Source organism: Eschrichtius robustus, chromosome 5 (assembly GCF_028021215.1).
Source record: "Eschrichtius robustus isolate mEscRob2 chromosome 5, mEscRob2.pri, whole genome shotgun sequence".
Taxonomy (NCBI): domain Eukaryota; kingdom Metazoa; phylum Chordata; class Mammalia; order Artiodactyla; family Eschrichtiidae; genus Eschrichtius; species Eschrichtius robustus.
This window is the reverse complement of record NC_090828.1, coordinates 38,717,828-38,744,618: the sequence shown is the minus strand read 5'-3', so window position 1 is coordinate 38,744,618 and position 26,791 is coordinate 38,717,828. Positions and strand designations below refer to the sequence as shown.

At 38.7% G+C, this 26,791-nt stretch overlaps 2 protein-coding genes across 3 annotated transcripts in view; both read right to left on the bottom strand.

Moving 5' to 3' along the window:
- GTF3C3 (general transcription factor IIIC subunit 3) overlaps window positions 1-18,575 on the bottom strand; it is a 30,431-nt gene extending 11,856 nt beyond the window's left edge. The window contains exons 1-12 of one of the 2 annotated variants that reach the window (XM_068544740.1): window positions 18,365-18,575; window positions 17,323-17,434; window positions 13,556-13,749; window positions 12,922-13,045; window positions 10,711-10,902; window positions 10,024-10,189; window positions 6,585-6,732; window positions 5,943-6,042; window positions 5,031-5,134; window positions 3,580-3,751; window positions 1,014-1,216; window positions 567-668 (exon numbers count right to left, since the gene is read on the bottom strand). In XM_068544740.1, the coding sequence (XP_068400841.1) occupies window positions 567-668; window positions 1,014-1,216; window positions 3,580-3,751; window positions 5,031-5,134; window positions 5,943-6,042; window positions 6,585-6,732; window positions 10,024-10,189; window positions 10,711-10,902; window positions 12,922-13,045; window positions 13,556-13,749; window positions 17,323-17,434; window positions 18,365-18,466 (1,719 nt within the window). In that variant the 5' untranslated portion in view covers window positions 18,467-18,575. The remainder of the gene's footprint in view (window positions 1-566; window positions 669-1,013; window positions 1,217-3,579; window positions 3,752-5,030; window positions 5,135-5,942; window positions 6,043-6,584; window positions 6,733-10,023; window positions 10,190-10,710; window positions 10,903-12,921; window positions 13,046-13,555; window positions 13,750-17,322; window positions 17,435-18,364) is intronic. The other variant, XM_068544741.1, reaches the window with a different exon arrangement.
- Window positions 18,537-26,518, bottom strand: C5H2orf66 (chromosome 5 C2orf66 homolog). The gene is made up of 3 exons (XM_068543674.1): window positions 26,384-26,518; window positions 25,187-25,360; window positions 18,537-18,755 (listed from the first exon to the last, which is right to left on the bottom strand). Exons 1-3 carry the CDS (start codon window positions 26,501-26,503, stop codon window positions 18,537-18,539), a joined length of 513 nt encoding a protein of 170 aa, XP_068399775.1. The 5' UTR covers window positions 26,504-26,518.
- Window positions 26,519-26,791: the final 273 nt, after the last annotated feature.

The following is a 26,791-nucleotide window of genomic DNA, read 5'->3' as shown; positions in this document are numbered from 1 at the left end:
CTATGGGAAACAAGTGTCACAGGTGTGCCTGAAAGCTTCTTTAGTAAGGCAAAAATAGACCAGTCATTGTGCATATAAACGCCTAGAAGAGAATGAATAGACTTATTTTTTCCTTAACAGAGGAATCTGGGTCACACTACTCACCTTAGTAAGGAAAAAGAAAGCAATTCATACTAAGTTTATAACACACACACACACACAGCCACCTCCCTGTAAAAAAGCCAGACTCAGAAAGGATGTCATATCCGGAAAACATTTTTGCAAAGTGAACAATTTTGGCACATAGCAGTGTCTACAGAGCCAATAACTGATACCATGATGGTTCTCATTTTTCTAAATATGTACTAGCAAAGATTTTATTGTACAATCTATAGTAAAGTTTACACTTTCATGTAGAACTTTCAATTATATACCATTAATCTCTAAGTCTTCTTTTATCTGACTTTCACTTTAAAAAGTTTAACAGAGTAAAAGAGAGTTACAAAATGGCTATAATCTATGTTTAAAACAAATTCTAAACATTTAAGAAGTCAACAAGGCTAATATAAAGAAAGATCATTACCTACCCTTAAAAGCATGGCTAACATGGTAAGCAAGGTATCCACATAACCATACATTTTGCCTTGTGAAAACAATAGAGTAGAACGTTGAAGCAGCAACTTCAGTTCCTAAGTAAATAAGCACATGATAATAAGTGTGACAAGATTCCTTTGCTGTAAATTGTTTTGTTTGCATAGAAAAGTTTTGCCTTAGAAACCAAACCTTAAGAACATTTGCTTTATGATCTCTCACAATAATTAAAATCCAATGTTTTAGAAATTATAAATTATAACATTAACAATTACAATGTTAAGTTGCTGTAACTTAAGACTCAAAATCACTTTTTCAAAAACACTGAATTTAATACACTAAAATAAAACTTGGATATAAGCCGTAGGGACATCATTAACCGAGGAGAAAGTTCTAAAACATAATCCACCAAGAAAAACTTCTTTCTATGTTACATGGCTTACCTGCTGTGCTGCGTTTGCATCTTGTGCTAAAGTATCTGGATCATACATGGGTTCCAGAGCTTCCAGAGCTTTCTCAGGACGGCCCAGCTGCTGCTGAAGGGTGGAAAGTGAAATTCTTGCATCCAAATGGAGGGGGGCCAGATCAACCACTTTGCCATAGCTTTCGGCAGCACGCTCCATATAGCCTAAGGCCTTTAAGCATTCTAAAATGATGTTAAAATAAAGCATTAATATGAACTACAGATTTGTAAGTGGGCCAAAATTATTTCTTCATCTTAAAAGAAATTATAGCAATACAAAAAAATTATAACAAGAAAGAAATATATGCATATTTCCAGTACTTTAAAACAATTGTCCCTTCTAATCTCTATCTATGCTACAAGAATGTAATCAGTATATATTTTTATATATTTATATACATATATTTATATATATATATACATATATTTTTATATATATATATATATATATATATATATATACACACACACACACACACACACACACACACACACACACAATTTGGTATTCTGCTTTATTCACTTACTATTATGCTTTCAACATTTTCCCATGCCTTCATTGGCATTCTGACTGATTATAATATGCAATTAAATTGCTTATTTACTTAACCATATTATTTGACATTTAGGTTATTCCCAAATTTTTACTCTAATAAAATAACGCCACAGTAAATATCTTCATGTATATAAGCCAGAGTTCACAAATTGGCAGACCAGTTTAACCTACAGATATGCCTTGTTAGGCCACAGTGCCGTTAAAAACAGTGAATTGTCTACATTCTTAAAAGCTAGGATGTTTTATGAAATCCAAGTTACTGGATTCTTTTGAAAAATCTGGATTTGGCAACAGCGAGTCCCTTCATTCCCACCTGGTGCATCTGCCATGCTGAGAGACAGCAGCACCCTTTAGACGGGCGTCTCCAGTTCTCACCCTGCCCTGGGCCTCTCACTCACCTACTCTATTCACTTTTGTTACCTGCCAGGCTCCTGAGTTTTGTGATCTCCAATATAAACCACCTCCCCTCACCTCACTCAATTATTTCCTCAGGATAAGTTCTCAGAAGTGAGGCTACTGGGCCTTATTCCTCACTCTTTATGCCAATCAATCATTAAGTCCTATCATTTGAACTTGAAGATGAATGCCTGGTAAGCATTTCTTCTTTCCACCCTAATAGCCACAGCACTCACTAATCTAAGACCTTCCACCTCTTTCCTTTTCACTGCAATGATCTCCTATGATGGTATTTTGCCTCCCATTGTTTTCTCAAATCTCAGATTTCTCAAATATCTCCTGATCACTATCTTTAGGTTCAACTTTGGTAATAAAGGAAGACTACTAAATGTGGATGGATCATCGTGATGGAATTTCTCATAATTTTTCACTTCTCACTTTAAAAGATATTTTGTTACTACGCTACAAACGTTAAATTCCTCTAATGATCTTTCTTATCTACTGTTCCAAATTTCTTTATGATTTTTAGATGATTCTGAGGTTTTACCTTCCACTCATCTCAAGCTACACAGGCTCAACGTGGAAAAAGCATTTATCAGTATCATGATCATAACTAAAGAGGATTTTAAAATGTCTACTGTTAGTAACAGGAGCAGTTTAAATACCACAGCCTTATGGAAGGCAATAAAAACTTCAATTCCCGGCTCATGTCTTTAAAATTCAAAACCCACAAATAATGTAACTTTTTATGATGGTATTACATTTGTAATTCATGTTCACTCATCCAAATAGTAACGTGATATCTTAATCATTAAGTGCTCTCTTTGCCATTTCATATCTGTGATATGTGTCAAAATATCCCAGAATATCAATCAATGCTACTCTAGTTATAGAGGATTTTCTGCCACTATGTAATATTTTAAGAAAATATTAAAACTTTCTGCCATCATGCAATATTGGAAACAAAGACTATTCAAACTTTAATACATCTCTTATGTTGATTCAATAGGAAATCCTATGAGAATATTTCTGGTTTTCATACATTTCTGTAAGAGATTCAGTTGTTTTTCCCAAGCTGCTTTTCCTACTCTAAATGATTTATTTCAGATTACTGTGGATTTAGATGCAGTGAAATAAAATGACATATAAAACCCAATCTTGAGCATATTTTCAGCTCAAAGAACATCGAAAATATATTAACTTTTTCCTCAAAATAACATTAAATATAAATCCTTAAAAGCTCTTCAAAAATCAGATTGCATCCCAAGTCTGACAATCTATTACTAGAAACCACAGCCTGTGGTTAAGACAGGTAAAAGACAGGTATTTAAGGTATTTTTAACAGGGATATGTTAGTCTTTCTACTTCACTCTGGTACCATTAAGTGAATCATTCCTCCAATGCATTAGTGAGGGAAAATCACTTAGCGGTAAACCAAGACAACTTAAAATACTGACTTTCAAAAAACTGCCCTGAAACCAGAAATACTTTCACTAAGACATTAACATTTTATAATAATTATTACCATCTTAGGGAAATAAGTTCTTGCCTGCTTATGTGATTAACACTTCTCCTTCCTACAAAAAAGTATTACCTGCATGCCGAAGCCAAACCACTGCGAGGTTATATCTTTCAGAGCAGACTAGCGCACTAAGGAGGGGAAGTGCAGAATTATATTCACCAACATCCAGAAAAGCTTCAGCAACGTCGAGATAGAGGTCTCCCATGTCTTCGGGATTCTGTTCCACGAGTGTTGTCAAGAGAGGCTAGACCCCAACAGTTAACAGCCGGAAGTCAAACAGTCATTACAAATACGCTCATCTACTTATATTTCTCTTTTTAACATATATACAAGTTATCTGAGGCAAATCTAAGAGGAGAAAGGCTTAATAAAACCAGCTTTAAATAATCACTTTTTAAATTCATTTCTGAGTCTCTATTAAAAAAGAATTCATACTGCCGTCATTCACTCATCCAGCCACTGCTTCCGAAGGCCTGTTGTAAGGCAGGCATTGCAGGAGCTAGGGCAACACTGACCTGCTGTGCTCTTCCTCTGGCAAGTCAATAATGCCCAGGCCTCAGGGCCTCTGTGTCTGCTGATTTTCTGGAAAGCTGTTCCCTCCGGTACCCGCCTGGCTTACTTCGTCACTTCCTTCACGTCATCATTCAAATGTCACTTATCGGGGGAGGCTTTTCTTGACCAATTTAATAAAATTGTAACTCCTCCCACCCCTAGTATTCCCTATTCTTCTCTGATTTTTCTCCAGAGCCCTGATCACCAACTAACATCCTATATTTTATGTATTTATTTTATTTATTATCTAATCCCATTAAAACAAAAGATCCATAAGGACAGGGATCTGTGTATTATTTTCAACACTTTATCCTAAGGTCTGCAAAGTAGATGCCCAATACATTTTTTAATTCAATGAAATACTTAGTCCAAAGTCGGCAAAAGAGAACAGCTGTCAGAAACTGCCAATTGTCTAAAAGGCCTAATGTCACATTCTGATCTCTGGATTATTCTCATTTTAAAAGAAAAACAAATTATCATAAGCCCATTTCCAAACGCTTAGCTTTTTTTTTTTTTTTTTTAATTTTTATTTATTTATTTATTTATTTATGGCTGTGTTGGGTCTTCGTTTCTGTGCGAGGGCTTTCTCTAGTTGCGGCAGGTGGGGGCCCCTCTTCATCGCGGTGCGCAGGCCTCTCACTATCGTGGCCTCTCTTGTTGCGGAGCACAGGCTCCAGACGCGCAGGCTCAGTAGTTGTGGCTCACGGGTCTAGTTGCTCCGCGGCATGTGGGATCTTCCCAGACCAGGGCTCGAACCCGTGTCCCCTGCCTTGGCAGGCAGATTCTCAACCACTGCGCCACCAGGGAAGCGCCACTTAGCTTTTAAAAGACATTCACACAAAATAATCTGATGTTTACTGTGACTTCCTGGTTATTAATATGAAATCTAGGGTCAACTTAAAATTTCTTGTTATCTAAACATTGTAGATTTGATCTAAAGTATCTTAAGTACAAATCTTAATGTTACTTACATTAAGTGGTTCAAGGATGTTGAGATGTACAAGGCAGACCATCAACTTCACTGTGATATCTATTGGCACACCATCTGGTATAGTGCAGGAAACATTCTCACCAGCTGTGGATTAGACAGACAGACAAAAAGTTCCTATATGTAATCTTAGAAAGTGGGGCAAATGAAGCAAACTGTACCTTCTATGCAAGATCTCATTTACTTCACTCAAAGCAAATGATTCTACAGTCAATTCTAAGTTTGGCCAACTCTAGTTCTAGGTTCTTACACCTCTTTCGGTCGTCTGTCCTTTGGTAGCAATTATCCTTCTTATTCTTTTCCTAATACCTTATCCACTTACTGAAAACCTACATAAACTCCCACACCTTCTATCAAAACTACAAAGAACTAAAAAACAAAAGTGACAAATACGGATACATGAACTTCCTCTTTTTCTTCTTGAATCCAAAAGCCTCTTTTTAGTCTTCACTACAAAGAGGCTGAGAAAGAGATAAAGTAATAGTGTGCTTAAGTCTGAAGTAGCATTTTATGTGAATGCGTAAGTTTCAAGTAAAATTTTTTCAATGCTTAAGTTTGAAATAAACCAGTAGAGAGCATTTTAAGCCCTTTTTGAAAAGTAAACTGCTTCAGTTCTAAAGGTTTTTGATAAGTTGCTCGGTAATTCATTCTTTTTTCACACAGCACTATCAAGACCCTGGGTCAATGACAAATGCCAAGTTCAAATGGATGTATTGAGAAATAAAAGGGACTGAAAACACTTTTTTTTTAAAAAAAGATTACTTGTGAGTGAACACTCACAAGAAAAAGATATGGAATCTCTGTTACGAAAAAATGCTCCTTGGGAAAACTTGTTATGAGAACACTAACTATCGATTTCAAAATGCCACATTATGAACAAGAGAGGATTACGCACACTCTCCTATGCACAGGAAACTACAACTTTTATTCTCTTCTGAAGCGCCTTCTTCTGTAGTTTTTTTTTCTAGCACAATTCCAGAAAAATCTGTAATTACCTAAAAGAATGGGGGAAGAAAAGGAAATAATACAATAGGTATGTATGAAAAACCTTTTCACAATGCAAAGATTTGTAGTTAATTCAAATAATCCTTACAAAATATAAATAGGCTATAAAAAGCAACAGTATGTCTCTCTAAAATAAGGAACCACTGTGATACATTAACATTCTTATATCATATTAACTAATGCTTAACTGAAAATACATAATTTCTCTATATCAAACCAATCTAATTTTCCCAACAGATTAAGAGATGTATCATAGCAATTAGTCTGGCTGCTGAGTCCTGCTACCCTGAAGGACACACGTATCTAGCACCTGTGATAACGGCAATAGCTTTTATTATATGGTAATTACATTTTATATTTCATATGGGATTATTATAAAATCTAAATGTGTCCATACAGACTTTAAATATATAATTTAAAATATAAGTAATTTAATATATATAACTAAAATGGGGAATTGTCAATTTGTAAGAATTTCTAGAACACAGAAACGTGTTCAAAACCTAACAGAGAAACACGTAAGTGTTCCTACCTCCAAAGCTCTGTCATATTGTTTATTAGAAATGTATAGTTCAGCTGCAATGTTAACATCTTCCATGGAGACTAGGCCCTGGTGCTTTGAGAAAGCTTCTTCAATTATGTTAATAGCTGAAATAACATCATTGGCTTCATAGTAACTCCTAAAAAATTAATGGCAAAATGGATGAGTGCTTATTTAATTCAGATTATAAAATTCATTTTCTTACACAGACCCTCTGACTATTAACTATGATTTTCATCTTCTTAAAGTTTGGGAGGAGGAAAAAAACTCTTCTTTAAAATCATAATCAGAGCTGATCCAGAGAAAAATGTGTAATGTCATAACATTACACATCTCAGTCTCCCAAAGCTACTTCATATCATTCTAGCTCACTTGCTCTGTAATGCAATACCAACAACTTTTCTACCTCAATGGGATCTACAAAGCTTTGATCCTACCACTTTTTCACCGTCTCTGCACCCTTCCTGTCCTCAGTTTCCTCCTTCTCTGTGATCCAACATTATAATTACTCCACTGCACATCCCAATTCTCCTGCCCTTCTCTCCCTTTATCAAAATCATCTGATAAAAACTCCAACCCTGGTTAATCCAAATATTCCTTCACCAACAGCTGCCCAGCTGCCCATGCTCACTAAACTCTAAATTAATGACCACTAGCCTCAAGTGGGCCCATGGTGCTGGTCAGGAATCTTACTACAGTTACCAGTCCAGTACTTCTCAAACTTGAATGTGCACACAAGTCAACTGGGAATCTTATAAAAAGGCATATTCTGATCCAGTAGTGCTGGGGCAGGGTTGAGAGTCTACATTTGTGACAGGCTCTCAGGTAATACAAATGCTTCCGGTCTGTGGGGTAGCAAGACCTCAAGGACCCAGACAGCTATTTCACATCTTCTCCTCTCCAAACCCACAATTCTCCCATCCTCACTCTCAGCTGATGACCTCACTTCTTATTTTACAAAGAGAATCAAATCAGACATCCCACATACTCCCAACATATCTACCTACTTACCCATACCCATGGCCATATCTTCTGCCTTCTCCTTTTATCATAAGCCCAACCCTCAACTAGATCCCATTCCCTCCAATCTATTCAAGGATAATCAAGCAATTGTCCCTTCTCTCATGAATCTTCAATATGTCCCTTGGTTGTAGATCATTCCCACCTGAATACAAATATACTGTAATTTTTACCAACTTAAAAATTATCTCTTGTCCCTACAACCCATTCCAATTACCTCCTCATTCTTCTGCTCCCCTTACAAATTTCTCCAAAGAGCTGTCTATCCCCCAGACTCCCCCCAACCCATCTCCAATGTTCATACTTAGTCCTCATTTTATGTGATCCACCTGTAGTATTTCATACAGATGGTCATCCCTCCTCCTTGAAGTGCTTTCTTCAGTAAAAAATTCTAGAATATCATGTTCTCCTAGTTTCTTCCAACTTCACTGTCCATTTCCTACAGTCTCCCTGTTGTTTCCTCCTCATCTTCCTGACTTCTAAACACTGTAGTGCCTCAGGGTTTAGTTCTCAGAACTCTTTCCTTCTCTGTTTCCCCTCCTCCTGTCCCCTCCCCCCATCTCTCTCTCTCTCACACACACACACACACCTTCCCTCATACCCAATATATCAGAAAATCCTTAGAGCTCAGCCTCCAAAATACATCCAGAATCTGGTTATTTCTCACCATCTCCTACGGCTTTTACCCTGGTCCAAGCTACATTATCCCTTCCATGAATTACTACAATAATTTCCTAACTGTTCCCCCTGCTCTATCCTTACCAATACTCAATCTATTCTCAAAAGAGCAGCCAAAATTGATGCATTTAAAATTTAAGTCAGATCAAGTCACTCTTCTACTCAAAAACTTCCAATGGCTTCCAAACTCATTCAGATTAAAAGTCAGAGACCTTATAATGACCCACAAGGGCCGAGGGATCTTTTCCTGATACCTCTCTAACATTACCCCTTCCTGCGCTCCCCCTACACCCTCAGCTTCCATATTGTTCCCTGAGCATACCTTTGCACTTGCCATTTCCTTTGCCTATTATACTCTTCCCTAATGTCTATTCCCGTATCTCCTTCAGTTCACTTTCAGGTCAGTATGACCATAACATAAAGAATTAAGTCCTTCTCTAATACCCCTATTTAAAATAACTCAGTCCTATTCCTCAACTTATCTCCCTTCCCTGCTTCATTTTTCTTAATATCACTTACCAACATCTGACATACTACATATTTAGTTGTTTATTTGCTTACTGCCTGTCTCCCCCAACTAGAATGTAAGCTCCTCAACAGCAGGAAATTTTGAAACTCATTCAATACTGAATCTCCTGGTGCCCTGTACAGTGCCTAACACCTAATTTATATTCAATAATTATTTCTGGAGGGAAAGTAGGGACTGAGAGAAAGTCTAATCAATCAGAAGTTATAGAAACAGAATTCCATGTAGGAAAGACTTCTATGGCAGTGGCAGAACTGTTCATTACCACCCTTTCCTGACAAGATTATAAATACAAGTGGAAAACAAATTTACTCTCATAGGCCATCTAACAATTCATAAAGTAGAAGCCTACTGGGCTCACCAGTATGACAGCTAAAGATTTGACTAAAAGAAAGTAACCTGGGAAGATCCTCAATGTTCATCATATACACCAGGGATCGATTAAGGGTTGCCTCCCCTCAACAAATTTCCTAAAAACACTTCCAGGATTCCTACATAGCCCATCTTTGGGAGCACAGTGAGTGATCTCACAGCTAAGCATCTTCATGACAATGGCCATGGAATTAATAGGGTTAACCTAAAATACCCAGATCACAGATTAACATGGTTAATCCTAGGCTGAAACAGTAGACATCCTAGAAGAGAAAGCATACCACAAGGCATTATGTAGCCAGAATGTTCCCTGCTTTGTTTTGCTGCACAGCATATCAGAGAAGAGAATGTAGTTTAGAATAAAATATATACCATAGTCAGTAGCATGTGCCAAATCTAAAGAAAAATTTTCATCTTAAAATGTTATTCTGGTACAGGCTCAAGATAAAATGATTACAGAAGATCTCAGAGCACAAACATTTCAACAGCACATGTGCAATAATTTAATATTACTGCAAATGTACATAACTTCAACTAAATTATGAAAGCCTGGGAACCTAGTCAGCCTTTCAGAACATGCTGCATTTTTAAACTTCTGAGCATGTGAAAGATCATCATATATCCAAATTTTTCTAAACAATCACACAGTTGACTTGGAAACAGAAGAGTACTGGGTGGGGGGGGGAAACCTCTATATTTAAGCACAATATAGAATACAAGAAGCAAAACACTTCACTGAACCTCAATAAAAAGTATATTCACATCAAATATATGCTTCGATTTCTAAAATAAGATGATTAATGAGCATTTATATATATTTCACTTTGAACTTACTTTGCCATATCTCTAGCCAACTGCATAAATCGTTCTCCATCAGACGGAGATAAAAGGTTTAAAATACGCCTGTAACCATCCATTGCCATTTTGTGATCGCCCATCTGTTCATAAAGGCTTGATCGCTCCCACAGGTAACGGACATTAGTAGGTTCATATTTAAGTGCTAAAAAGAAAAAAAGGAATACAAATAATAGATTCATCATAAAAAGGGGTTCATGGTACCTGGGTGTGACCCACCTTCTTTCCAGAAAATCTATTAAACACTCTAAACTAATTCTCCAATACAACCAAGTGGGTTATTCTGGAATAAATCTACCTTCACAGGAACTCTAGACTAGGCTTGATCTAAGACCAAATAGAACCTGAAATCTCCATATTAATCTCCATTTGGTCACTGAAGTCTAATATTAACCCTCAGGGAACAGCTTAGAACCAACACTGATCTTGGTGGGAAACTGAAGGTCCTATTCTTCTACCAACTTTTGTGCAGTATTAGCTCACAATATAAAGAAAGTCGCTGATAAACATGAAAATACAGGGAGCCCAAATACTTACCTCTGGTATAACAGAATATAAGGAATAAATATACTTCAGCTAACATCACCCCAGAAGAGCAAGTACATAGATCAAAAAACCTATTATATAACATTTTATCAAAGAAAACGAGAAAAACATTTTTATTACCTTTTGTGTAGCAAAAAATAGCCTGCTTAATATTGTCTTGTTCCAGGGACATTTCTGCCAATCTAACCCATTCTTCGGTGTCACTGGGATTTAAATGTGCAGCAATCAACTCAAACTGCAGTGATTTCTCCATGTCACCTTGGTCCTCATATATCATAGCAAGAGTAGAAAATGGCTCATAAGCCAAAGGAGCTATAATGAATATAAAAAAAAAATTCCATTGGTTGAGGGAAGAGGCTTGAGCTGAAGTCAATTCCATGTTTCACACTATGGATCCTTTCTCTAATATTTAAACTTTTTAAATAACTTGAGCAGAATTATACAAACCACTTAATGGAATTTAGAATAAACAGTAGAGGGGATTCCCTGGTGGTGCAGTGGTTAAGAATCCACCTGCCAATGCAGGGGACACGGGTTCGAGCCCTGGTCCGGGAAGATCCCACAGGCTGCAGAGCAACTAAGCCCGTGCGCCACAACTACTGAGCCTGTGCTCTACAGCCTACGAGCCACAACTACTGAGTCCGTGAGCCACAACTACGGAAGCCCACGCGCCTAGAGCCTGTGCTCCGCAACAAGAGAAGCCACCACAATAAGAAGCCTGCACACTGCAACACTTGCCACAACTAGAGAAAGCCTGCGCGCAGCAATGAAGACCCAATGCAGCCAAAAATAAATAAATAAAATAAATTTATTAAAAAAAAAAGAATAAACAGTAGATTGTATTTGCTTTAGTATATTTTCACATTTTTAAAATATTCGTTTCTGTAAGCAAAGTGTAATTTCATGAAAAACCCTACTCTCTACCATGCCCCCTTCATGAAAATCCCCCTTTGCTAAGGCTAAACAGGGCTCACTAACTCAGCAAGTTCATCCTAATGAGCATCAGCCACATCAGTGGGGTTAAATCTTCATGATCCAGCTTCCACACCGAGGAGTATGGGATTAATGGACAGAAGATACGTAAGTAGCACCTAAATCCAGATTATCAAAGTGAAAGGTTAATCCACATTTTTGAAATAATGTTTTTGAATTGAGGTTCTAAGATCACAAGGGATTAAAATCAAAGGTAATTGTCAAAATAAACAATTATAGACAAATAAAGGAACAGATAATACTGAAAGTAGGAACCAAACAAAATATCCTAAAGGAAAAAATTCGATTAATCTTATTTCTGATGGGGTAAAAGAGGAAAAGCAGTGACCTCAAATTACTCTAATGAATAATCCAGGAATCTCACAAGATTTCTAAAAGGACCCTAGACTAAGTGAAAGGAAATGCCAAAATATTGAAAAGATAAATTGAAAGTTCACTCTAGTACAACTATCCCTGCCACTATGCAAGGCATCATTTGGCAACACATCAGGAGAGCAAAATAATAAATGTAAGTGATTAGTCAAGAAGTGACTTCTGAAGATATCCTTCAATATTCCTGAGGTTTTCAGTTGAATGGAAAGATGACAAGTATATACTGTGTCTTTTATCAAAAAGTAGATTAAAATAATCTAACACTGTCTGATTTGGAAAATAGAAGAAAAAGAATACTCTTCAAAAGTGGTTTTAAAATAATTTGTTTGCCATATTTTAAAAAGACTAATACTATAAAAGCCTAAAACTCCTAAAATGAAACATTCAAAAACACACAAACTTAAAAAAAGCCTTAAGAGTTCAATAAATATAATGATATTTCATTGAATCATACTCTGCGATTTTCATTTTCTTGGCAATGACTCCCATTCAATGTGAAAAGTGGTAAATCACTGTTATCACAATCACCTCCAAGCTTCTGAATATATTTTCCAAATAGCACAGTGAGGTGCTCCTCCATTTGTTCTAAAAGTCAGACTATTAGGACTTCCCTGGTGGTTCAGTGGTTAAGAAACCACCTGCTAAAAAAAAAGAATCCACCTGCTGATGCAGGGGACACGGGTTCCAGCGGAGCAACTAAGCCCGCACGCCACAACTACTGAAGCCCACACGCCACAACTAAAGTCCACACGCCCTAGAGCCCATGCTCTGCAACAAGAGAAGCCACCGCAATGAGAAGCCTGCACACTGCTACGAAGAGCGGCCCCCGCTCGCTGCAACTAGAGAAAGCCCGCGCACAGCAACGAAGACCCAATGAAGCCAAAAATAAATAATAAATACATTTATTTTAAAAAAAAAAAGTCAGACTATTAAACTGCTATTGTCAATAATTCCCACGTTAAACACCTTGTCTTATGATTTCCATGCACATTAATATCGCCTCTTCACGTTCTCCTCGAGCAAAGCGAATGTTGGCTTCACCCATGAGACCTCTCAGAGCTCTGGGAAGTTTACTCCGAGGCCTTTTCTCCTGTACAGAACAAAAATGACATTTAGATTCAAACAAAAAACAAATCCAACAAAACTTTCCTACAGTAGCAAGTTCAAATCACAGTAAAATATTTAAAGAGAGCAAAAATCAAACTGGTCAGGCATTACTAAATTACTAATTAGAACAAATGTGGAACTGGATGCTGTAAAATGGATTTATATGTCAGGAGATTTATGATGCAATCTACTGAAGATTCTCCTTTCAAATTTATCTACTCAGAATGAACTTGGTTAAAAAAAAATCAAGTTACAATATGGACCTTTTAATAGCAAAACTACAGTACATTTTGAGACATGCAATAATTAAAGTTTTACATTTAAAAATCTCTAAAATGAAACATAAGAAACCAATAACAGTAGTTGTCTCATAGTATTTCCTTTCTTACAGTTTGAATTCTTTCAGAATATATGTATAATTTAAAGATTCTTTTTCAATTTCTATGTCACATTTTTACATTCCATTTATAAATACGAAAATAAGAAAATTTACTTTCATCATTTTCTTGGTTTCACGATTGAGAACCATCTCTAATACAAACACGTCGCCTGCAGTGGGTTGCTCAGGTGTCTCCTCCTCCTCCTCCTCCTCCTCCTCTTCCTCCTCCTCCTCCTCATCTTCATTCTCTCCAAGCATGGAAGCAAAGACCTTGTGAACTGACTTACTGACTCCATCTGATGTTTCTCCTAAAGTAAAAGACATTGAGGTTGAAAAAGAAAAAAAAAAAACTTTAGCATACTCACTAGTTGAAAGAAAAAACAAACAGTTATTTTCTGGAATATACATTTCTACCCCAGCAACACCAAACTTGAAAGAAAAACACAGACAAATGAACACTCCCAAAAACAATCCAAAGAGGAAAGCTGTCACAAAGCCATGTATTTTACTCAGTAGGAATTGGTGACTCATCCTTTAGGCCTTATCGAGACATACAGGCAAAATTAAGTGGGAAATCAGAAGCACACACGGTAACTGTTAAAAGCAGAGAGGAAAAAAAAAATAAAAGAATTGTAGGACACAGACCTAAGAACTAAACAAGTCTGGTGGTACATAACTAGGAGGTATAGAACAGTGGTTTAAGGTGGTACATAACCAGGCGGTGTAGCACAGTAGTTTAAGGTGATACATAACCAGTGGGTATAGCACAGTGGTTTAAGGTGAGGTCTCTAAAGCCAAGCTGTCTGGTTTCAAACTTCATCTCCATCTATCACCAGCTGTGTTACCTTGGGCAAATTACTGAAGCTCTCTGTACCTCAGTTTGCTCATTTGTAAAAGGGGTCAATAATGTCTGCCTTATAGGGTAACTCTGAGGATGAGATGAGTCTTTATACAGATGTACTTAGAAAAATGCCCAGCATATAGTAAGAGCTTAATAAGTGCTATTATTAAAATTAAAATACTATTATTATTTCAGGAACAAAATAACATGACATATTTCATCTGTATCTGAGGATATCACTACAGTAAAATGATTTTTCTAAGTTCATAATGATTATCTTTTTTTTTTTAAAAAATAAATGTATGTATTTATTTATTTATTTTTGGCTGCATTGGGTCTTCGTTGCTGCATGCAGGCTTTCTTTAGTTGCATCGAATGGGGGCTACTCTTCGTTGTGGTGCGAGGTCTTCTCATTGTGGTGGCTTCTCTTGTTGCAGAGCACGGGCTCTAGGTGCATGGGCTTCAGCAGTAGTGGCATGCAGGCTCAGTAGTTGCGGCACGCGGGCTCTAGAGCGCAGGCTCAGTAGTTGTGGCACACGGGCCTAGCTGCTCCACAGCATGTGGGATCTTCCCGGACCAGGGCTCAAACCCGTGTCCCCTGCATTGGCAGGCAGATTCCCAACCACTGTGCCACCAGGGAAGCCCTCATAATGATTATCTTGAATGATCAAGAAAAGTTAAGTTTAGAAGCCAATTTTCTGTTAAAGCAGAGACAAGTAGCATATTCTAGAAAAGCTACAACAAAACAGTTAAAATTTTAAATATATATATATTCAAAAATCCTTAAGCTTATTCACTTATGTGAAATACCTCAAACCCCAAAGATGCTGGATAAATGAGATAGTCAATACACTTAAGGAAGAAGAGAATGAAAAAAACCCACATGTTCTGAGCAACAAATAGTAATTATTATTATGAAGTCATAATGATCATCTTCAAGAATTCTAAACACCCAAAATAAATATGAAAAAAAGGTGTAAAATAAATCAATAAAATTTATTACAGTACAGAAAAAAAAAAAGAGAAAAGTCATATGATCATCTTGATACAGAGAGGCATTTTTTTTTTCTTTTTTGGCCATGCTGCATGGCTTGTGGGATCTTAGTTCCCCAGCCAGGGATCATACCTGGGCCCTGGCAGTGAAAGCACCTGGTCCTAACCACTGGACCGCCAGGGAATTCCCCCAGAGAAGCATTTGATAAAATCCAACACCTATTCCTAATAAAAACTTTAAGTCAACTAGAAATGGAAGGGAATACCTTCAGTTTGATAAACAGTACCTACAGAAAATTTTCCACAAACACAGTTAACGGTTAACTATTCAAAGTCATCAGGAATGAGACAAGTATGCCTACTATCACCGCTCCTTTCAATATTTTACTGGATGTCCTGGAGGTCCTAGCTAATGTAATAAGGGAAGAGAAATACAAGACATAAAGATTAAGGAAGAAATAAAACTGTCATTCACAGATGACATGATTATATACATAGAATATCCAAAAGAATCTTTGCACAAAAACTGTCAGAATTCATGAATTAGCAAGGTTCCTGGATACAAAGTCAATATACAAAAATTAACTGCAATTTTTATATCAGCAACAATTAACTGAAAATGAAATTAAAAGAAGTCCCTATTTGCCTGGTGCTCAAGAATAAGAATTTTGCAGTGGAATTCACCAATGTATAGGAGGAAAAAGACAATGACTCCAGTGGCCATATATTCCAATTAGCAGACTTTACCTGTTCAAAACTGACCCCTTCCTCTGCTCTGAATACATGTTCACAGTTACCAAAGGTCTTGGTAAAGTTCTGGGACAATACCTTCCTGGGAAATTGGGAGTTTAATATCTTAAAAGGACTGATGGGATTATTTGAGCTGAGGCTAGTATGCCTGACTGCTCATGGGGAGCTAGAATGGGATTCAACTAACCACCTTTTTTTAGGGAGGGCCTAATGGCCACCTCTCAGGGGCAGCTTTAGGTAAGAAAACTGGCAGGCACCCCATGGTGTCTGGTACTACAGTTGCACCTCAAAGATGTGATGATGGAAGAGCAGCTCCTCCTCTGAGCAGATAAGGACTCACAGGTTTTAGAACAATTTCAGCCCCATTTTTCACCGCACTTGCCTGGCAAGGTAAGAAACTATAACCCCAATTTTCTCTCCTCTTTACCCTTTCCTCCCGACTTGGTCCAAGGAAGCAGGAACAAAGCCTGTTCGTTTTCTGTCCACCCTACTAGTGTTTTCTCTGTGTAAAGTCTTACTTATTTGGAGGGAAAAGAACCAGCCTCTATTTCTACCCACTAGGACTAGAAAGTTTAATTAAGTTCTCAATCAGACCTTACACCAAAAGCTAAATTCTAACTGATAGTTCAGTATCCCAGGTTACTTGACATGGGTACATGGATACCATGAACTATCATCAGTATTCTGGTCACTAAAAAGATGTATCAATCACCAGAAATTAATAAATTTGCATAATAATTCATCACTTAGGCTCTCATGAGTTTAATTAGCCTGGGTGCAGCAACCAAATATAATATCCGGTCATGCAGAGCTGAGGATGGGATCCTGGAATGAGGCAACATATCAAGATACCTCTTGTGTGTGTGAGGTCCCATATGGAGCCAACTGGCCTTCCACTCTGACATTTCTATCTTATCTCCCATAATTAAAAAAGTGGTTTGGAAGCCACTTTGTATAGAAGTATAATTCATTACAATTTGGGGGAGTATAGTCTAGAAGAATTAGTAGTCAAGTGAGAGGGTCAATTTAAAGAAAAATGACTCTAAAAGGCTCCCAAACAAATGCTGATGTCGATTTGAAACACTTCTCCACAAACATAACCCACTAAACTAACCATCATCATAATCAATAATTCAACAAATATTTATTGAGCACCTCTTACACACCAAATACTATGCTCCTAATAAGCCAGGTATCAATGACAGAATACCACTGCAGGAAAAAAAAAATAACGCTTTCACTAAACTATTAGGTACCCTTAACATTTAGTGCATTTAAGGTAGTGATCTTAACATACCTTCATTGACATCTTTGTCCTGAGATTTGGTAGAGTCAATTCCTGATGATGATGGAACTGCAGAGTCATTTGGATTTTCTTCAGCTGATGACTTGCCTTTTTCCTGAAGACTCTGTGATTGAAAATTAATTAACGATTCCAAAAACAAGTGCACATTTAGCGCTCCCCAGTTGAGAATACAGCATCTGCCTCATTCTCTATTTCTATGACTTGAGCTCTGAACACATACATACTATGTGGAATCTAAATTTGAATACTGCCAACGCATTTCATAGTACTTAGGTCTCATCCTTCAGGCTGAATCAGTCGTTTGTAAAAAATAATTTTTAAAACCTTGATGATTTCATTAATCTACGCATTGTATCCTTGCTTCTTCAATGAAAAGAGACGGGGCGCTATTAGTTGCATGATTTAGGAAGGAATCCAACAGCTAATCTCAAAAGGTGTAATTACTTTTATTTTCCCTCGGACTTCAAGTGAGAAGACATGGAAAGTTCATGTATTTCCTCATAAGTATAAAAAAATATGTACCAGAGATTCTGTTATCAGACAAGAAAATTCACTCCTTTCTGTGTAAGATTACACCACACCATTGGGAGACTCCTCAAAAATGGAAGCTCAAATCACTCCGTCTAGAAACAGAGACACTGAGGCCTAAAGAAGAGAGGTGAGTTGCGCAAGAAGACAGCGGCAAAGCTAGGACTAGAAACAGATACTGACTCCAAACTCTACTCCCCACGCCCCCCATTTAATCTACCAGCGTTATGCTACCCTCAAATAAAAAATGCACTATTTGCCAACAGAAAAAAAGATAAGTGGTTACCACCGAGACAAAAGCTTTTTGGTGGGTGAAATGTTTTGAAGAGGAGCTTAGAACAGGGACGAGGTGAGAACCCGAGTTTCGGTAATAAGGGGAAGAAACTGCTGGAAGTACCCGGCCCGCCCCATCACAGCGAATGAGGTTACTGGGTCCCCCACATCTCTCTTAAGTGTTTTAAGGCGACAAGACAGTGGGGAGCATCCTGGCCCATTATGTCCTCACTTTCTTCTCACGCGTTTTTCTCTCTTCTCTCCGCCTTTCGAACTCCTCAAAGGAGATCTTCCCTTCCAGATAGTCGATGAGCTCCGGGCTGAACCCCGACATGTCTGCGGGGTTCTGATGTGCAGTTCCAGGAACCGAGACAGAGAAACGGAAGAGCAGAGGCTCCCAGACGCTACCCCCACGCCGAGGCGCTAAAGACAAGGACCCGTAGTCCTTCCGGGAAACCTGCCCGGCCTGCGCCGCAACCGCGGCGCTCGGGTTCCGCGGGAGCTTCTGGCCCCGCCTCTTCCTGGCGGCGTGGGCGTGGGCAGGACCCGGACTGGACCGCGGCTGGACCCTCCCGGCGACCGGATCGCCGCGCTTGCCGCTGGGCTCCGGCCTCCGGTTTAAGCTTATTAAGGAGTTGGAAAAAAAATGTGCTTTAAGAAAATGTTCCTTTATCTACATCATTTCCCGCAATTCTCCATTAAAATTCTGACTCTCAATCCATTTCTTTTTTTTTTTTTTCTTTTTTGAATGTTTGTTTTTTAAATTAATTTAATCTTTGGTGTAGTGATTTTTTTTTTCTTAATTTAACCATTTGCTCTGCCACGTGCACGTTCCGCTTTCCAGTTCTGCCCTGCCACAGAAAGCTAAAGTCCTCCCACAATTTATGGTTTAACTCTGCATCTCCTCCACTCAATGGCACCATCAGTTTTCCCCTCTTCCACAAATCCTCAAGCTCTCCCCTTCCTCAGATTCCTTCTCAGTCTGTAAATAGGTTATCTAGACTTCACGTCCCACCTCTAATTCTCACCCAGATTTTCTTCTTTTCTTAACAGTTAAACTTTTAGAAAGAATCAAATATTTGCTATGATTAGCATACACTATTGCCTATTTACTATACAGCCGTGTACTGTCTTACGCATATCACATTCATATCTCAAAATAATCCTTTTGGATTGTATTTATTTTATTATTTTATGTTATTCCTAATGCCAACGTTCTGTATCTAATAAGTAGTAGAGGCAAGATTCAAACCCTGGTCTATCTGACTCCAAATCCCATACTTGGAATTAATATGATATAGTGCCTCTCCTCAGTGGAACGCTTCTTCAGCTCCTACACACTCCTGTGGTTTATATTTTACCTTGTCTTATAACTATTTCTCTGCTGTCCTCTTCTAAAGACACTAGTTAGCTGTCAACATCTTGAGAACAGCACTACCTGATACATCTTTGTGAACTCTCCTCTGTAGGCTAGTAATCTATGCTCAAAACACATTTATGAATTCAACTGGATGGAACTGAAAGTGCCTGGGGAATGGGCAAAGGATAAGAGGTACGGAATGCAGCTCAATACGAAGCTGAGGTTAGGGACAAGTTACAGGGAGCCTATCACCTGGCTTGGCCATTGGTGCCTCTTTATGACAATCCAAATGAGGAAAAGCAACCGTTGGATGGGAGAATAAGGGGCCAGGACCTGTAAGAGGGGAACTTCTAGGTGAGAGAAAAAATATCTCACAGCTGGAAGTCATTCCTTTCTCATGATAAAGGATCCTCAGGGCCCTATCTGGGTATAAAATATGGGAGGCTAGGAGGGTGGGTTGGGTTAAGGTAATCCGCAGAAATCCCTAATAGGTAAATTCCCCCCTGAATCTCTCCAGGCAGTCAGGGAACTGCATTTGAGAGGAAGTCGAGTCTCTAGTCCTAACTCTCCTAGGGGAAAAGAAGGAAATCAAAAGGAGCAAATCTGGTCACCTGGTAAGGAGAATGTTCTCCTAAGACCCAGATGGCTTAGACTAGCTTGTTCTGTTATTGGCTGCCTGGAATATGGGAATAACAACTGTGATGATATAGATTCACATTGCAGAGATTTGCAGCAGGGAGCAAGGGGTGGGAGAACAGTTTTTCTGCTGTGGAACACCTTGATGATGTGACAGGGTTTTTTTTGTTTGTTTTTGTTTTTATTTTACAGGTCAGAATGTAGCAACAGGTCTTGAAATTGGAATCTGCTTCGTTGTAAGTGTCCCCTGGTGAGTCAGAGGCATCCACATTACCTTGAGATGAAGTGGAATTGTTATAGCAGTAATGAAAATAGCAAGAAGAAACTTTTCAGACTTTCAGACTGATTTCTGAGAATCAAAATGGAATGTCTGAAGAAAGCAGAACATTGAATTTATACCAAGACGAGAGCATGAAGGGTACACAGGGAGGTAATGACTCCCTCCTTTCTCAAGGGGAGGAGCCAGGATGGGGTGTGACACTTTCGGGGAGACAATTTTCCCATGGTTCTCTCACTTTTCTGCAAAAACTTGTGACTGCTTTCACTCTGGGCTATCTTTTCAAGGATGTCTGGAGAACAAACAGCCTTGAAAGATAGAGATATTGTCTCCCTCTGGGACAGAGGGCAGATTTGTTTTCTGACCAGTATGATAATGTTTCCCTCTGGGGCAAAGGTTGGGCATGTTTGGGCATGTAGCCCCCTTGTAAGAGTGGGGATTTCCTAAGTTTGGGGTTCCTCAGCTGTGGCACAAACCAACTAGTGCCCAGTAAACACCTGGACTCCCCTCCACATGGCCCCCATGATACTTGGGGGACAAGGAGAACCAATATGAATGTAAAACGCATGCTGCCTGCTGAGCCATGAATAATAAAGTCCATTGCCTTAGACCCACTGGTCTCAGGGCCCACCAGGATCTGTGAAATTGTAGCAGCCAGTGTGTAGCTTGCAAATCGGGTAAAGTCTCACACCCTTAATAGTTCTTGACCACACTAGACCCGGGATAGGGGACAATAGGCCATGTCCTAGGGATGGGGAATGGGATGGTCATCAAAGAGGAGCAGAGTCAGTGCTGAGAGACTGTCAAGGACCTATGTAGAGAAGGACCACAGACCCCTTGGGAGCCTAGATCACCTGCAGAACACTTATTTTCATTGCAGGAAACACTACACTTCTGCTGTTTTCCTAACAACAGTTCTCGGCCAAGAACAAAATCACTTCCCCAGTGGCCTTTTAGAAATGTGAATAGGGAGGTTTTGGTGGTCAAAATAATAGCGCAGGGGTGGGGAAATCACTAATATACCACTATACATTGTCTGGGGACCAGGTGTGCTAAATGGTCACCACGAAGACTTGTCCTTCCCCAACTGACAATACCATCACTGATAAGAAACTCTAGTCTAGTGGAGTGTAGGCCTCCCATCAACAGCTACCTGCCAGGTGCAAGGAATTTTCCAGCAAAAGGATGCATGTCCTGCGCTGAGACTTTGCAAGCTCATAGCTAAAAGTCCCCTGTGGATGCCCTTCCTTTTCAGAGGCCTTTAAACTAATAAACATTCCCTTTGTGGAGGCCTTGACAACCAGAGCAGGAGTGGTGAAAGGGAAAGGGAAAGCCAGTCACTGGTACTTGAGTGGAACTGGACAGGGGTGAAGCACTCCCTACCACTCTACCATTTATCTGAACAGGCTTATTTTTATGAGGAATAGCTCATCAATAATTACTTAGGACTTCCCTGGTGGCACAGTGGTTAAGAATCTGCCTGCCAATGCAGGGGACATGGGTTCTGAGCCCTGGTCCGGGAAGATCCCACATGCCGCGGAACAACTAAGCCCGTGTGCCACAACTACTGAGCCTGCGCTCTAGAGTCCGCGAGCCACAACTACTGAGCCTGCGTGCCACAACTACTGAAGCCCGCACACCTACAGCCCGTACTCTGCAACAAGAGAAGCCACCGCAATGAGAAGCCCGCACACCGCAACGAAGGGTAAGCCCCGCTCACCGCAGCTAGAGAAAGCCCACGCGCAGCAACGAAGACCCCACACAGCCAAACATAAAATATAATTATAAATAATAATAACATATCTTTTAAATGGTAAAACAAAAAAGTCTGGCATTAACTAGAAGCAGCTTCCATTACTGTGTGACGAATAGCAAAATAACACACATTTATTTCAATTCAGCAAGTATTTATTGAGTGCTTGCTACATGCAAGGCATTGTACTAGGTGCTGGAGAAATAAAAGTGGCTTAGATATGATCTTGGCTCACAAATATCTCACAACCCTCCAGGGAAAACACTTACACAACTAATTACAATAGAACATATTGAACCAGATATAGAATCTGTTCTTGCATAAATATTTTATTCTTGATATTCAATATCAATCATCCACAAAAAAGCCACAGAAAACTATTTTGGAATGTACAGACTAGTGTTTTTAGGATTACAGTGTTTCCTTCTAGTACAGTGTTCCTTTTGCAGAAATCAGAGAAAATGATGCAGCTCTTCATAAAGAAAAGTAGCTATTTCAGATGAGAATATGAGAATCAGAATGATTCAGCCTCAGCTGGGGAGGGGTGGGTAGAGGAAGAGGGTTGGTTATGAAAGAAGGGAAATCCACCTGTTTCTACTCTCCCTTCCTGAGGTTGTGTGTGGAAGAGCCAGAGGTGAGGCACGGCTAGGATATCTGGTGTAGCACAATGTCCACCTCTGAACATCGTGGCAGAGAACATCTCCTAGAGGTCCAAGAGACTCCTAAAATCCCACGTTTCTTTGCCTTCCATTTCAACTTAATTGTGGATATTCATCACTTACTCTCCCTTGATATGTAACTAAGACTGTGAGGTCTTTCAGTAGCATATGCTGACAATGGGAATGCATCTTCCTTTTAGGAAAAAGATAAATTTAAAACCCAAATTCCTGTTACATACAATGAACTAAAGTAAAAATGAGCAGTGTCCCTTTCAAATAAAAACAGATTGATAAAAGGTAAGAAACATGGAAGACAAGCTTAAAGGAAACATAATTTAGAAGATCATTTCTTTTGACTTTATGGTGTTTCCGTAATCCTTGCAATATATGCTGTGCTCTACACTGGTATCTATGGATATTGACTGGGAAAAAAACCCATGCACATAAGTCACATATGTCCCAAAGCTCAAGCTATTTACATAGCTTGAGCTATGTAGAATAAAATGTAGAATCATTACGAATTAACAAAAATGGAGGGAAAAAACACACAGAAGTTTAGCCATGACCATGAATCAAGTTTTCTAATGAGAAGCTTCATCTGTAGTTTTAAAACCACCAGACATCTGAAAGAAAACATTATAACGAAATGGAAAATGAAGATTATACGATTCACACAAAGACCCAAAGATCAACATAGTTCAGTGAAAACTCTTTTTGTCTTCATTTCCTAATGAGAGTTGTTAGGAAAGGAGAGCTTGTAATTATGAAATATCCTCCAAATCAGAAACTTTGCTTCTTTTGCAAAATTGAATAATTCTTATATTACAATATCACTAACTGGGTGCTTTCTCTTTTTTCCTGCCCTTAAACATTTCCGTGTTTCATGCTCACACGAAAGTATGTATTCGATGTTTTCTCTGATACTTTTAGAGATCCAAATTAGAGATCCATATATGCAATTTATAGATGAATAAACTAAGGCTTACAAACAACTTGTATGCAATACTGTCTCATACCGAAATAGGTACTTGGTATTAATTATTCTCTGTTTTAGTGTCTGTTACCCTAGGACCTGAGTGTGAAAAATAGTCAAGGGATCCTTCATTAATATACTTGTGTTTATTCTATTTTATTTTCTCATTGTAGGACAGTTCTCAAGTGCATATACCACATGGTAAATTGCATCCTCTTAGAATAACAATCATTATTTTAAAAAAGTCATCACATTTAAAAGAGCTAATCATCAAAATCCTTTCACAGTCATAATGAAGTGCAACAATGGTTTGTTTCCTCACAATTTCATCCATATGCCCATGAAAGAATGGGAGTAGATTTTAATTATGATTCGGTTCCCATTATTATTCAGCCACATGAAAAGCTAACAGACTAGAATCATAGTATATTTTCTTCGACTGCACCATACCTGTTCCTTTTTAAATGGTAGGTATTTATTTGATAGGAATGCTAAAGTAATAAGAATAGTAAAATTCAAATCTTAGACATAAATTTCTAATTTTTTTCCTATGAAGTGCCATCTTTACTAATATTCTACCCTTTGTCCCCCTCTAGGTGAGGAAGTTGAAGCTCAAATATATGCTTAATACTTTCTCCCAAAAGAAACCATTCTTTAAAATTTTTAATATCCATTTAATCCAACTGTACAGCTCAATATATTTCTTTACAGATGATTTTTCACATAATTTAGCTCTATGACCTGGTCTGAAAAAAGATATAGGTATAAGTATGTGGTTTTTAATTATATTTCATAATTCTATTGAGTGATAGTTCTACTATTTTAATATCTCTCCCCAGAAAACTATGCTTTAAAAATCATAACTGTCGGGGCTTCCCTGGTGGCGCAGTGGTTGGGAGTCCGCCTGCCAATGCAGGGGACACGGGTTCGGGCCCTGGTCCCGGAGGATCCCACATGCCGCGGAGCGGCTGGGCCCGTGAGCCACAGTTGCTGAGCCTGCGCGTCTGGAGCCTGTGCTCCGCGGCAGGAGAGGCCGCGATAGTGAGAGGCCCGCGCACCGCGATGAAGAGTGGCCCCCGCTTGCCGCACCTGGAGGGGGCCCTCGCGCAGAGGCGAGGACCCAACACAGCCATAAATAAATAAATAAAAATTAAAAAAAAAATCATAACTGTCATTTCTTTTTAAAACCAGACTGTAAAATATATGAACCAAATCAGAGTATTAACAGTGATGAGTATCATCAGAACTGAGCAGTTATTTACATGAGGAAATAAAATCATTTTTCAAATAAATATTTTCAAAACCTCTTTATAACTTTATGACTGAGTTGTATGTTTAGATAGATGCTGGGAATAAAGGGATAAGTTTTACCTGCACTCAGAAGAAAGATTCAGACTTTGAGGTAATTGGGGAAGGAGTTTTTCTGTTCTTCATAATCTGCAAATGCAGAAGCAATAAGTTCTGACTGGAAAGAGAGAGGTCTGGGATTCTTGTTCATGGAGGAAATATTTGAAAACATCCCAAGATCAGGACCTCTTCCTTTAAAATATGCCTGAAGGGTTCTGAAAAACTGAAGAGAAAAAGAAAATGTTCAATGTCATTTATCATTTAAACACTCCAAATACTCAAAGATGAGTATTTTTCCCCTCTCATTTTCCCCCCAAATTGACTTTAGAGCTAACCTAGGAGGCAGGAGGTGGAAACTCAGAAACACAAGCTGTGGCTCCTTCTCCCCTTCCCCCTCCTTTCTACCTGACATTTCAACTCTAAACAAAGATAATTCGCCATTCTTGAATATCAATTATTTAACAGTCCACAGTGAGAAGATTCATTGCCCATCTCTGAGTACTGAAGTCAGAGATGAAATTGAACTCCACGGTGATCAGAGCTCAGGTGTCTCCTCTCCGATTGATGGTGAGATAGATCCCGGTCATTTCAGATGTGGGGTTTTCAGCTGTGTATTCTGTGAATACACAGAAGCTGTGCAAAGTGCTATTTGATTGTTTTAATACTATATTGTTATATTTCACATCATTTTCTTTAGAAAAACTATATTTTGAAATCATAATGTCATCATGTTTACTGTATTTGGCATATTTTTAAAAGATAATTTTTACTAGTATTTTGAATTCTATTTCCTAGATAACGTTATGTTGAAAAGAATGCAGGTTGACTTTCAGTTTTTGCAATGGAGCTTTGCAAGTATTGGTTATGTGAGAATCTGTTTTGTTATCAGTTCAACCTAAGCTGTGCAAAACGTAATTCCCTGTTACGCTCTTGATTCCGTATGTATCAGTATATTAGAAATTAAGGCTATGAAGTCAATGTGTATATAATATTTACAAATGTAATGTGCTATGTGTGTATAAGATCATTTCTAAACATAAATTTGTTTCTCCGTACAGAAACAAGTGTAAATTGGCTAGAACACCGGCCACTAGGCTAGCAAAATTCTTCTCTGGTCCTGCTGGGGAATCTTCTCAGCCCTTGGCAGCCTCCTCTCCACCGTGCTCTAGCAGAGTGCAGTGTGCATAACTCCAGGGAGGTGCCAATTTCACCCTGCAGCCTGGCATGTCCCAGTGGCTGTTCTTACCAGATCTCGGTTTCTAGGATTGTTGAGGGGCTTCCATTTTTCTTCGTTTCTCAACATGGCTCCGTGCACAAGCCCTAGTAGCACCAGGGCAACAGCCAGCAGCGGGAGTGCTTTGGGCATTGTGGAAGGAAGCTGAGTGAAAGGAAGGATCAGGGAAATGTCAATGGCCAGAGAGAGAGAGATTGAAGGAGGGAGAGAGAGGAGAAGGGAAGGCAAAAGTAGAAAAGAGAAAGAGGAAACATTTTTAAAGGGAGACAAGGAAGAAGAAATAGTATATTGGTTCACCTGAATTTTGCAGCCCTCTTTTTTTCCACATTCATTTCCTAATGAACCCCCCTAAAACCAATTATTAGCTTAAAGGAGTCCATGATAAGGAGAATGTTATACAGTGATAAACAAAGCAATTAT

Excerpts from the sequence above, each read along its gene's own strand:
- C5H2orf66 (XM_068543674.1), bottom strand. The coding sequence starts at position 26,503 with ATGCCCAAAGCACTCCCGCTGCTGGCTGTTGCCCTGGTGCTACTAGGG. Across the intron at positions 25,361-26,383 it reads ATCCTAGAAACCGAGATCTG|TTTTTCAGAACCCTTCAGGC; the intron begins GTAAGAACAGCC and ends TTTTCTCTTCAG. Across the intron at positions 18,756-25,186 it reads CCTTCCCCAATTACCTCAAA|CTTAAACCGGAGGCCGGAGC; the intron begins GTCTGAATCTTT and ends CTCCTTAATAAG.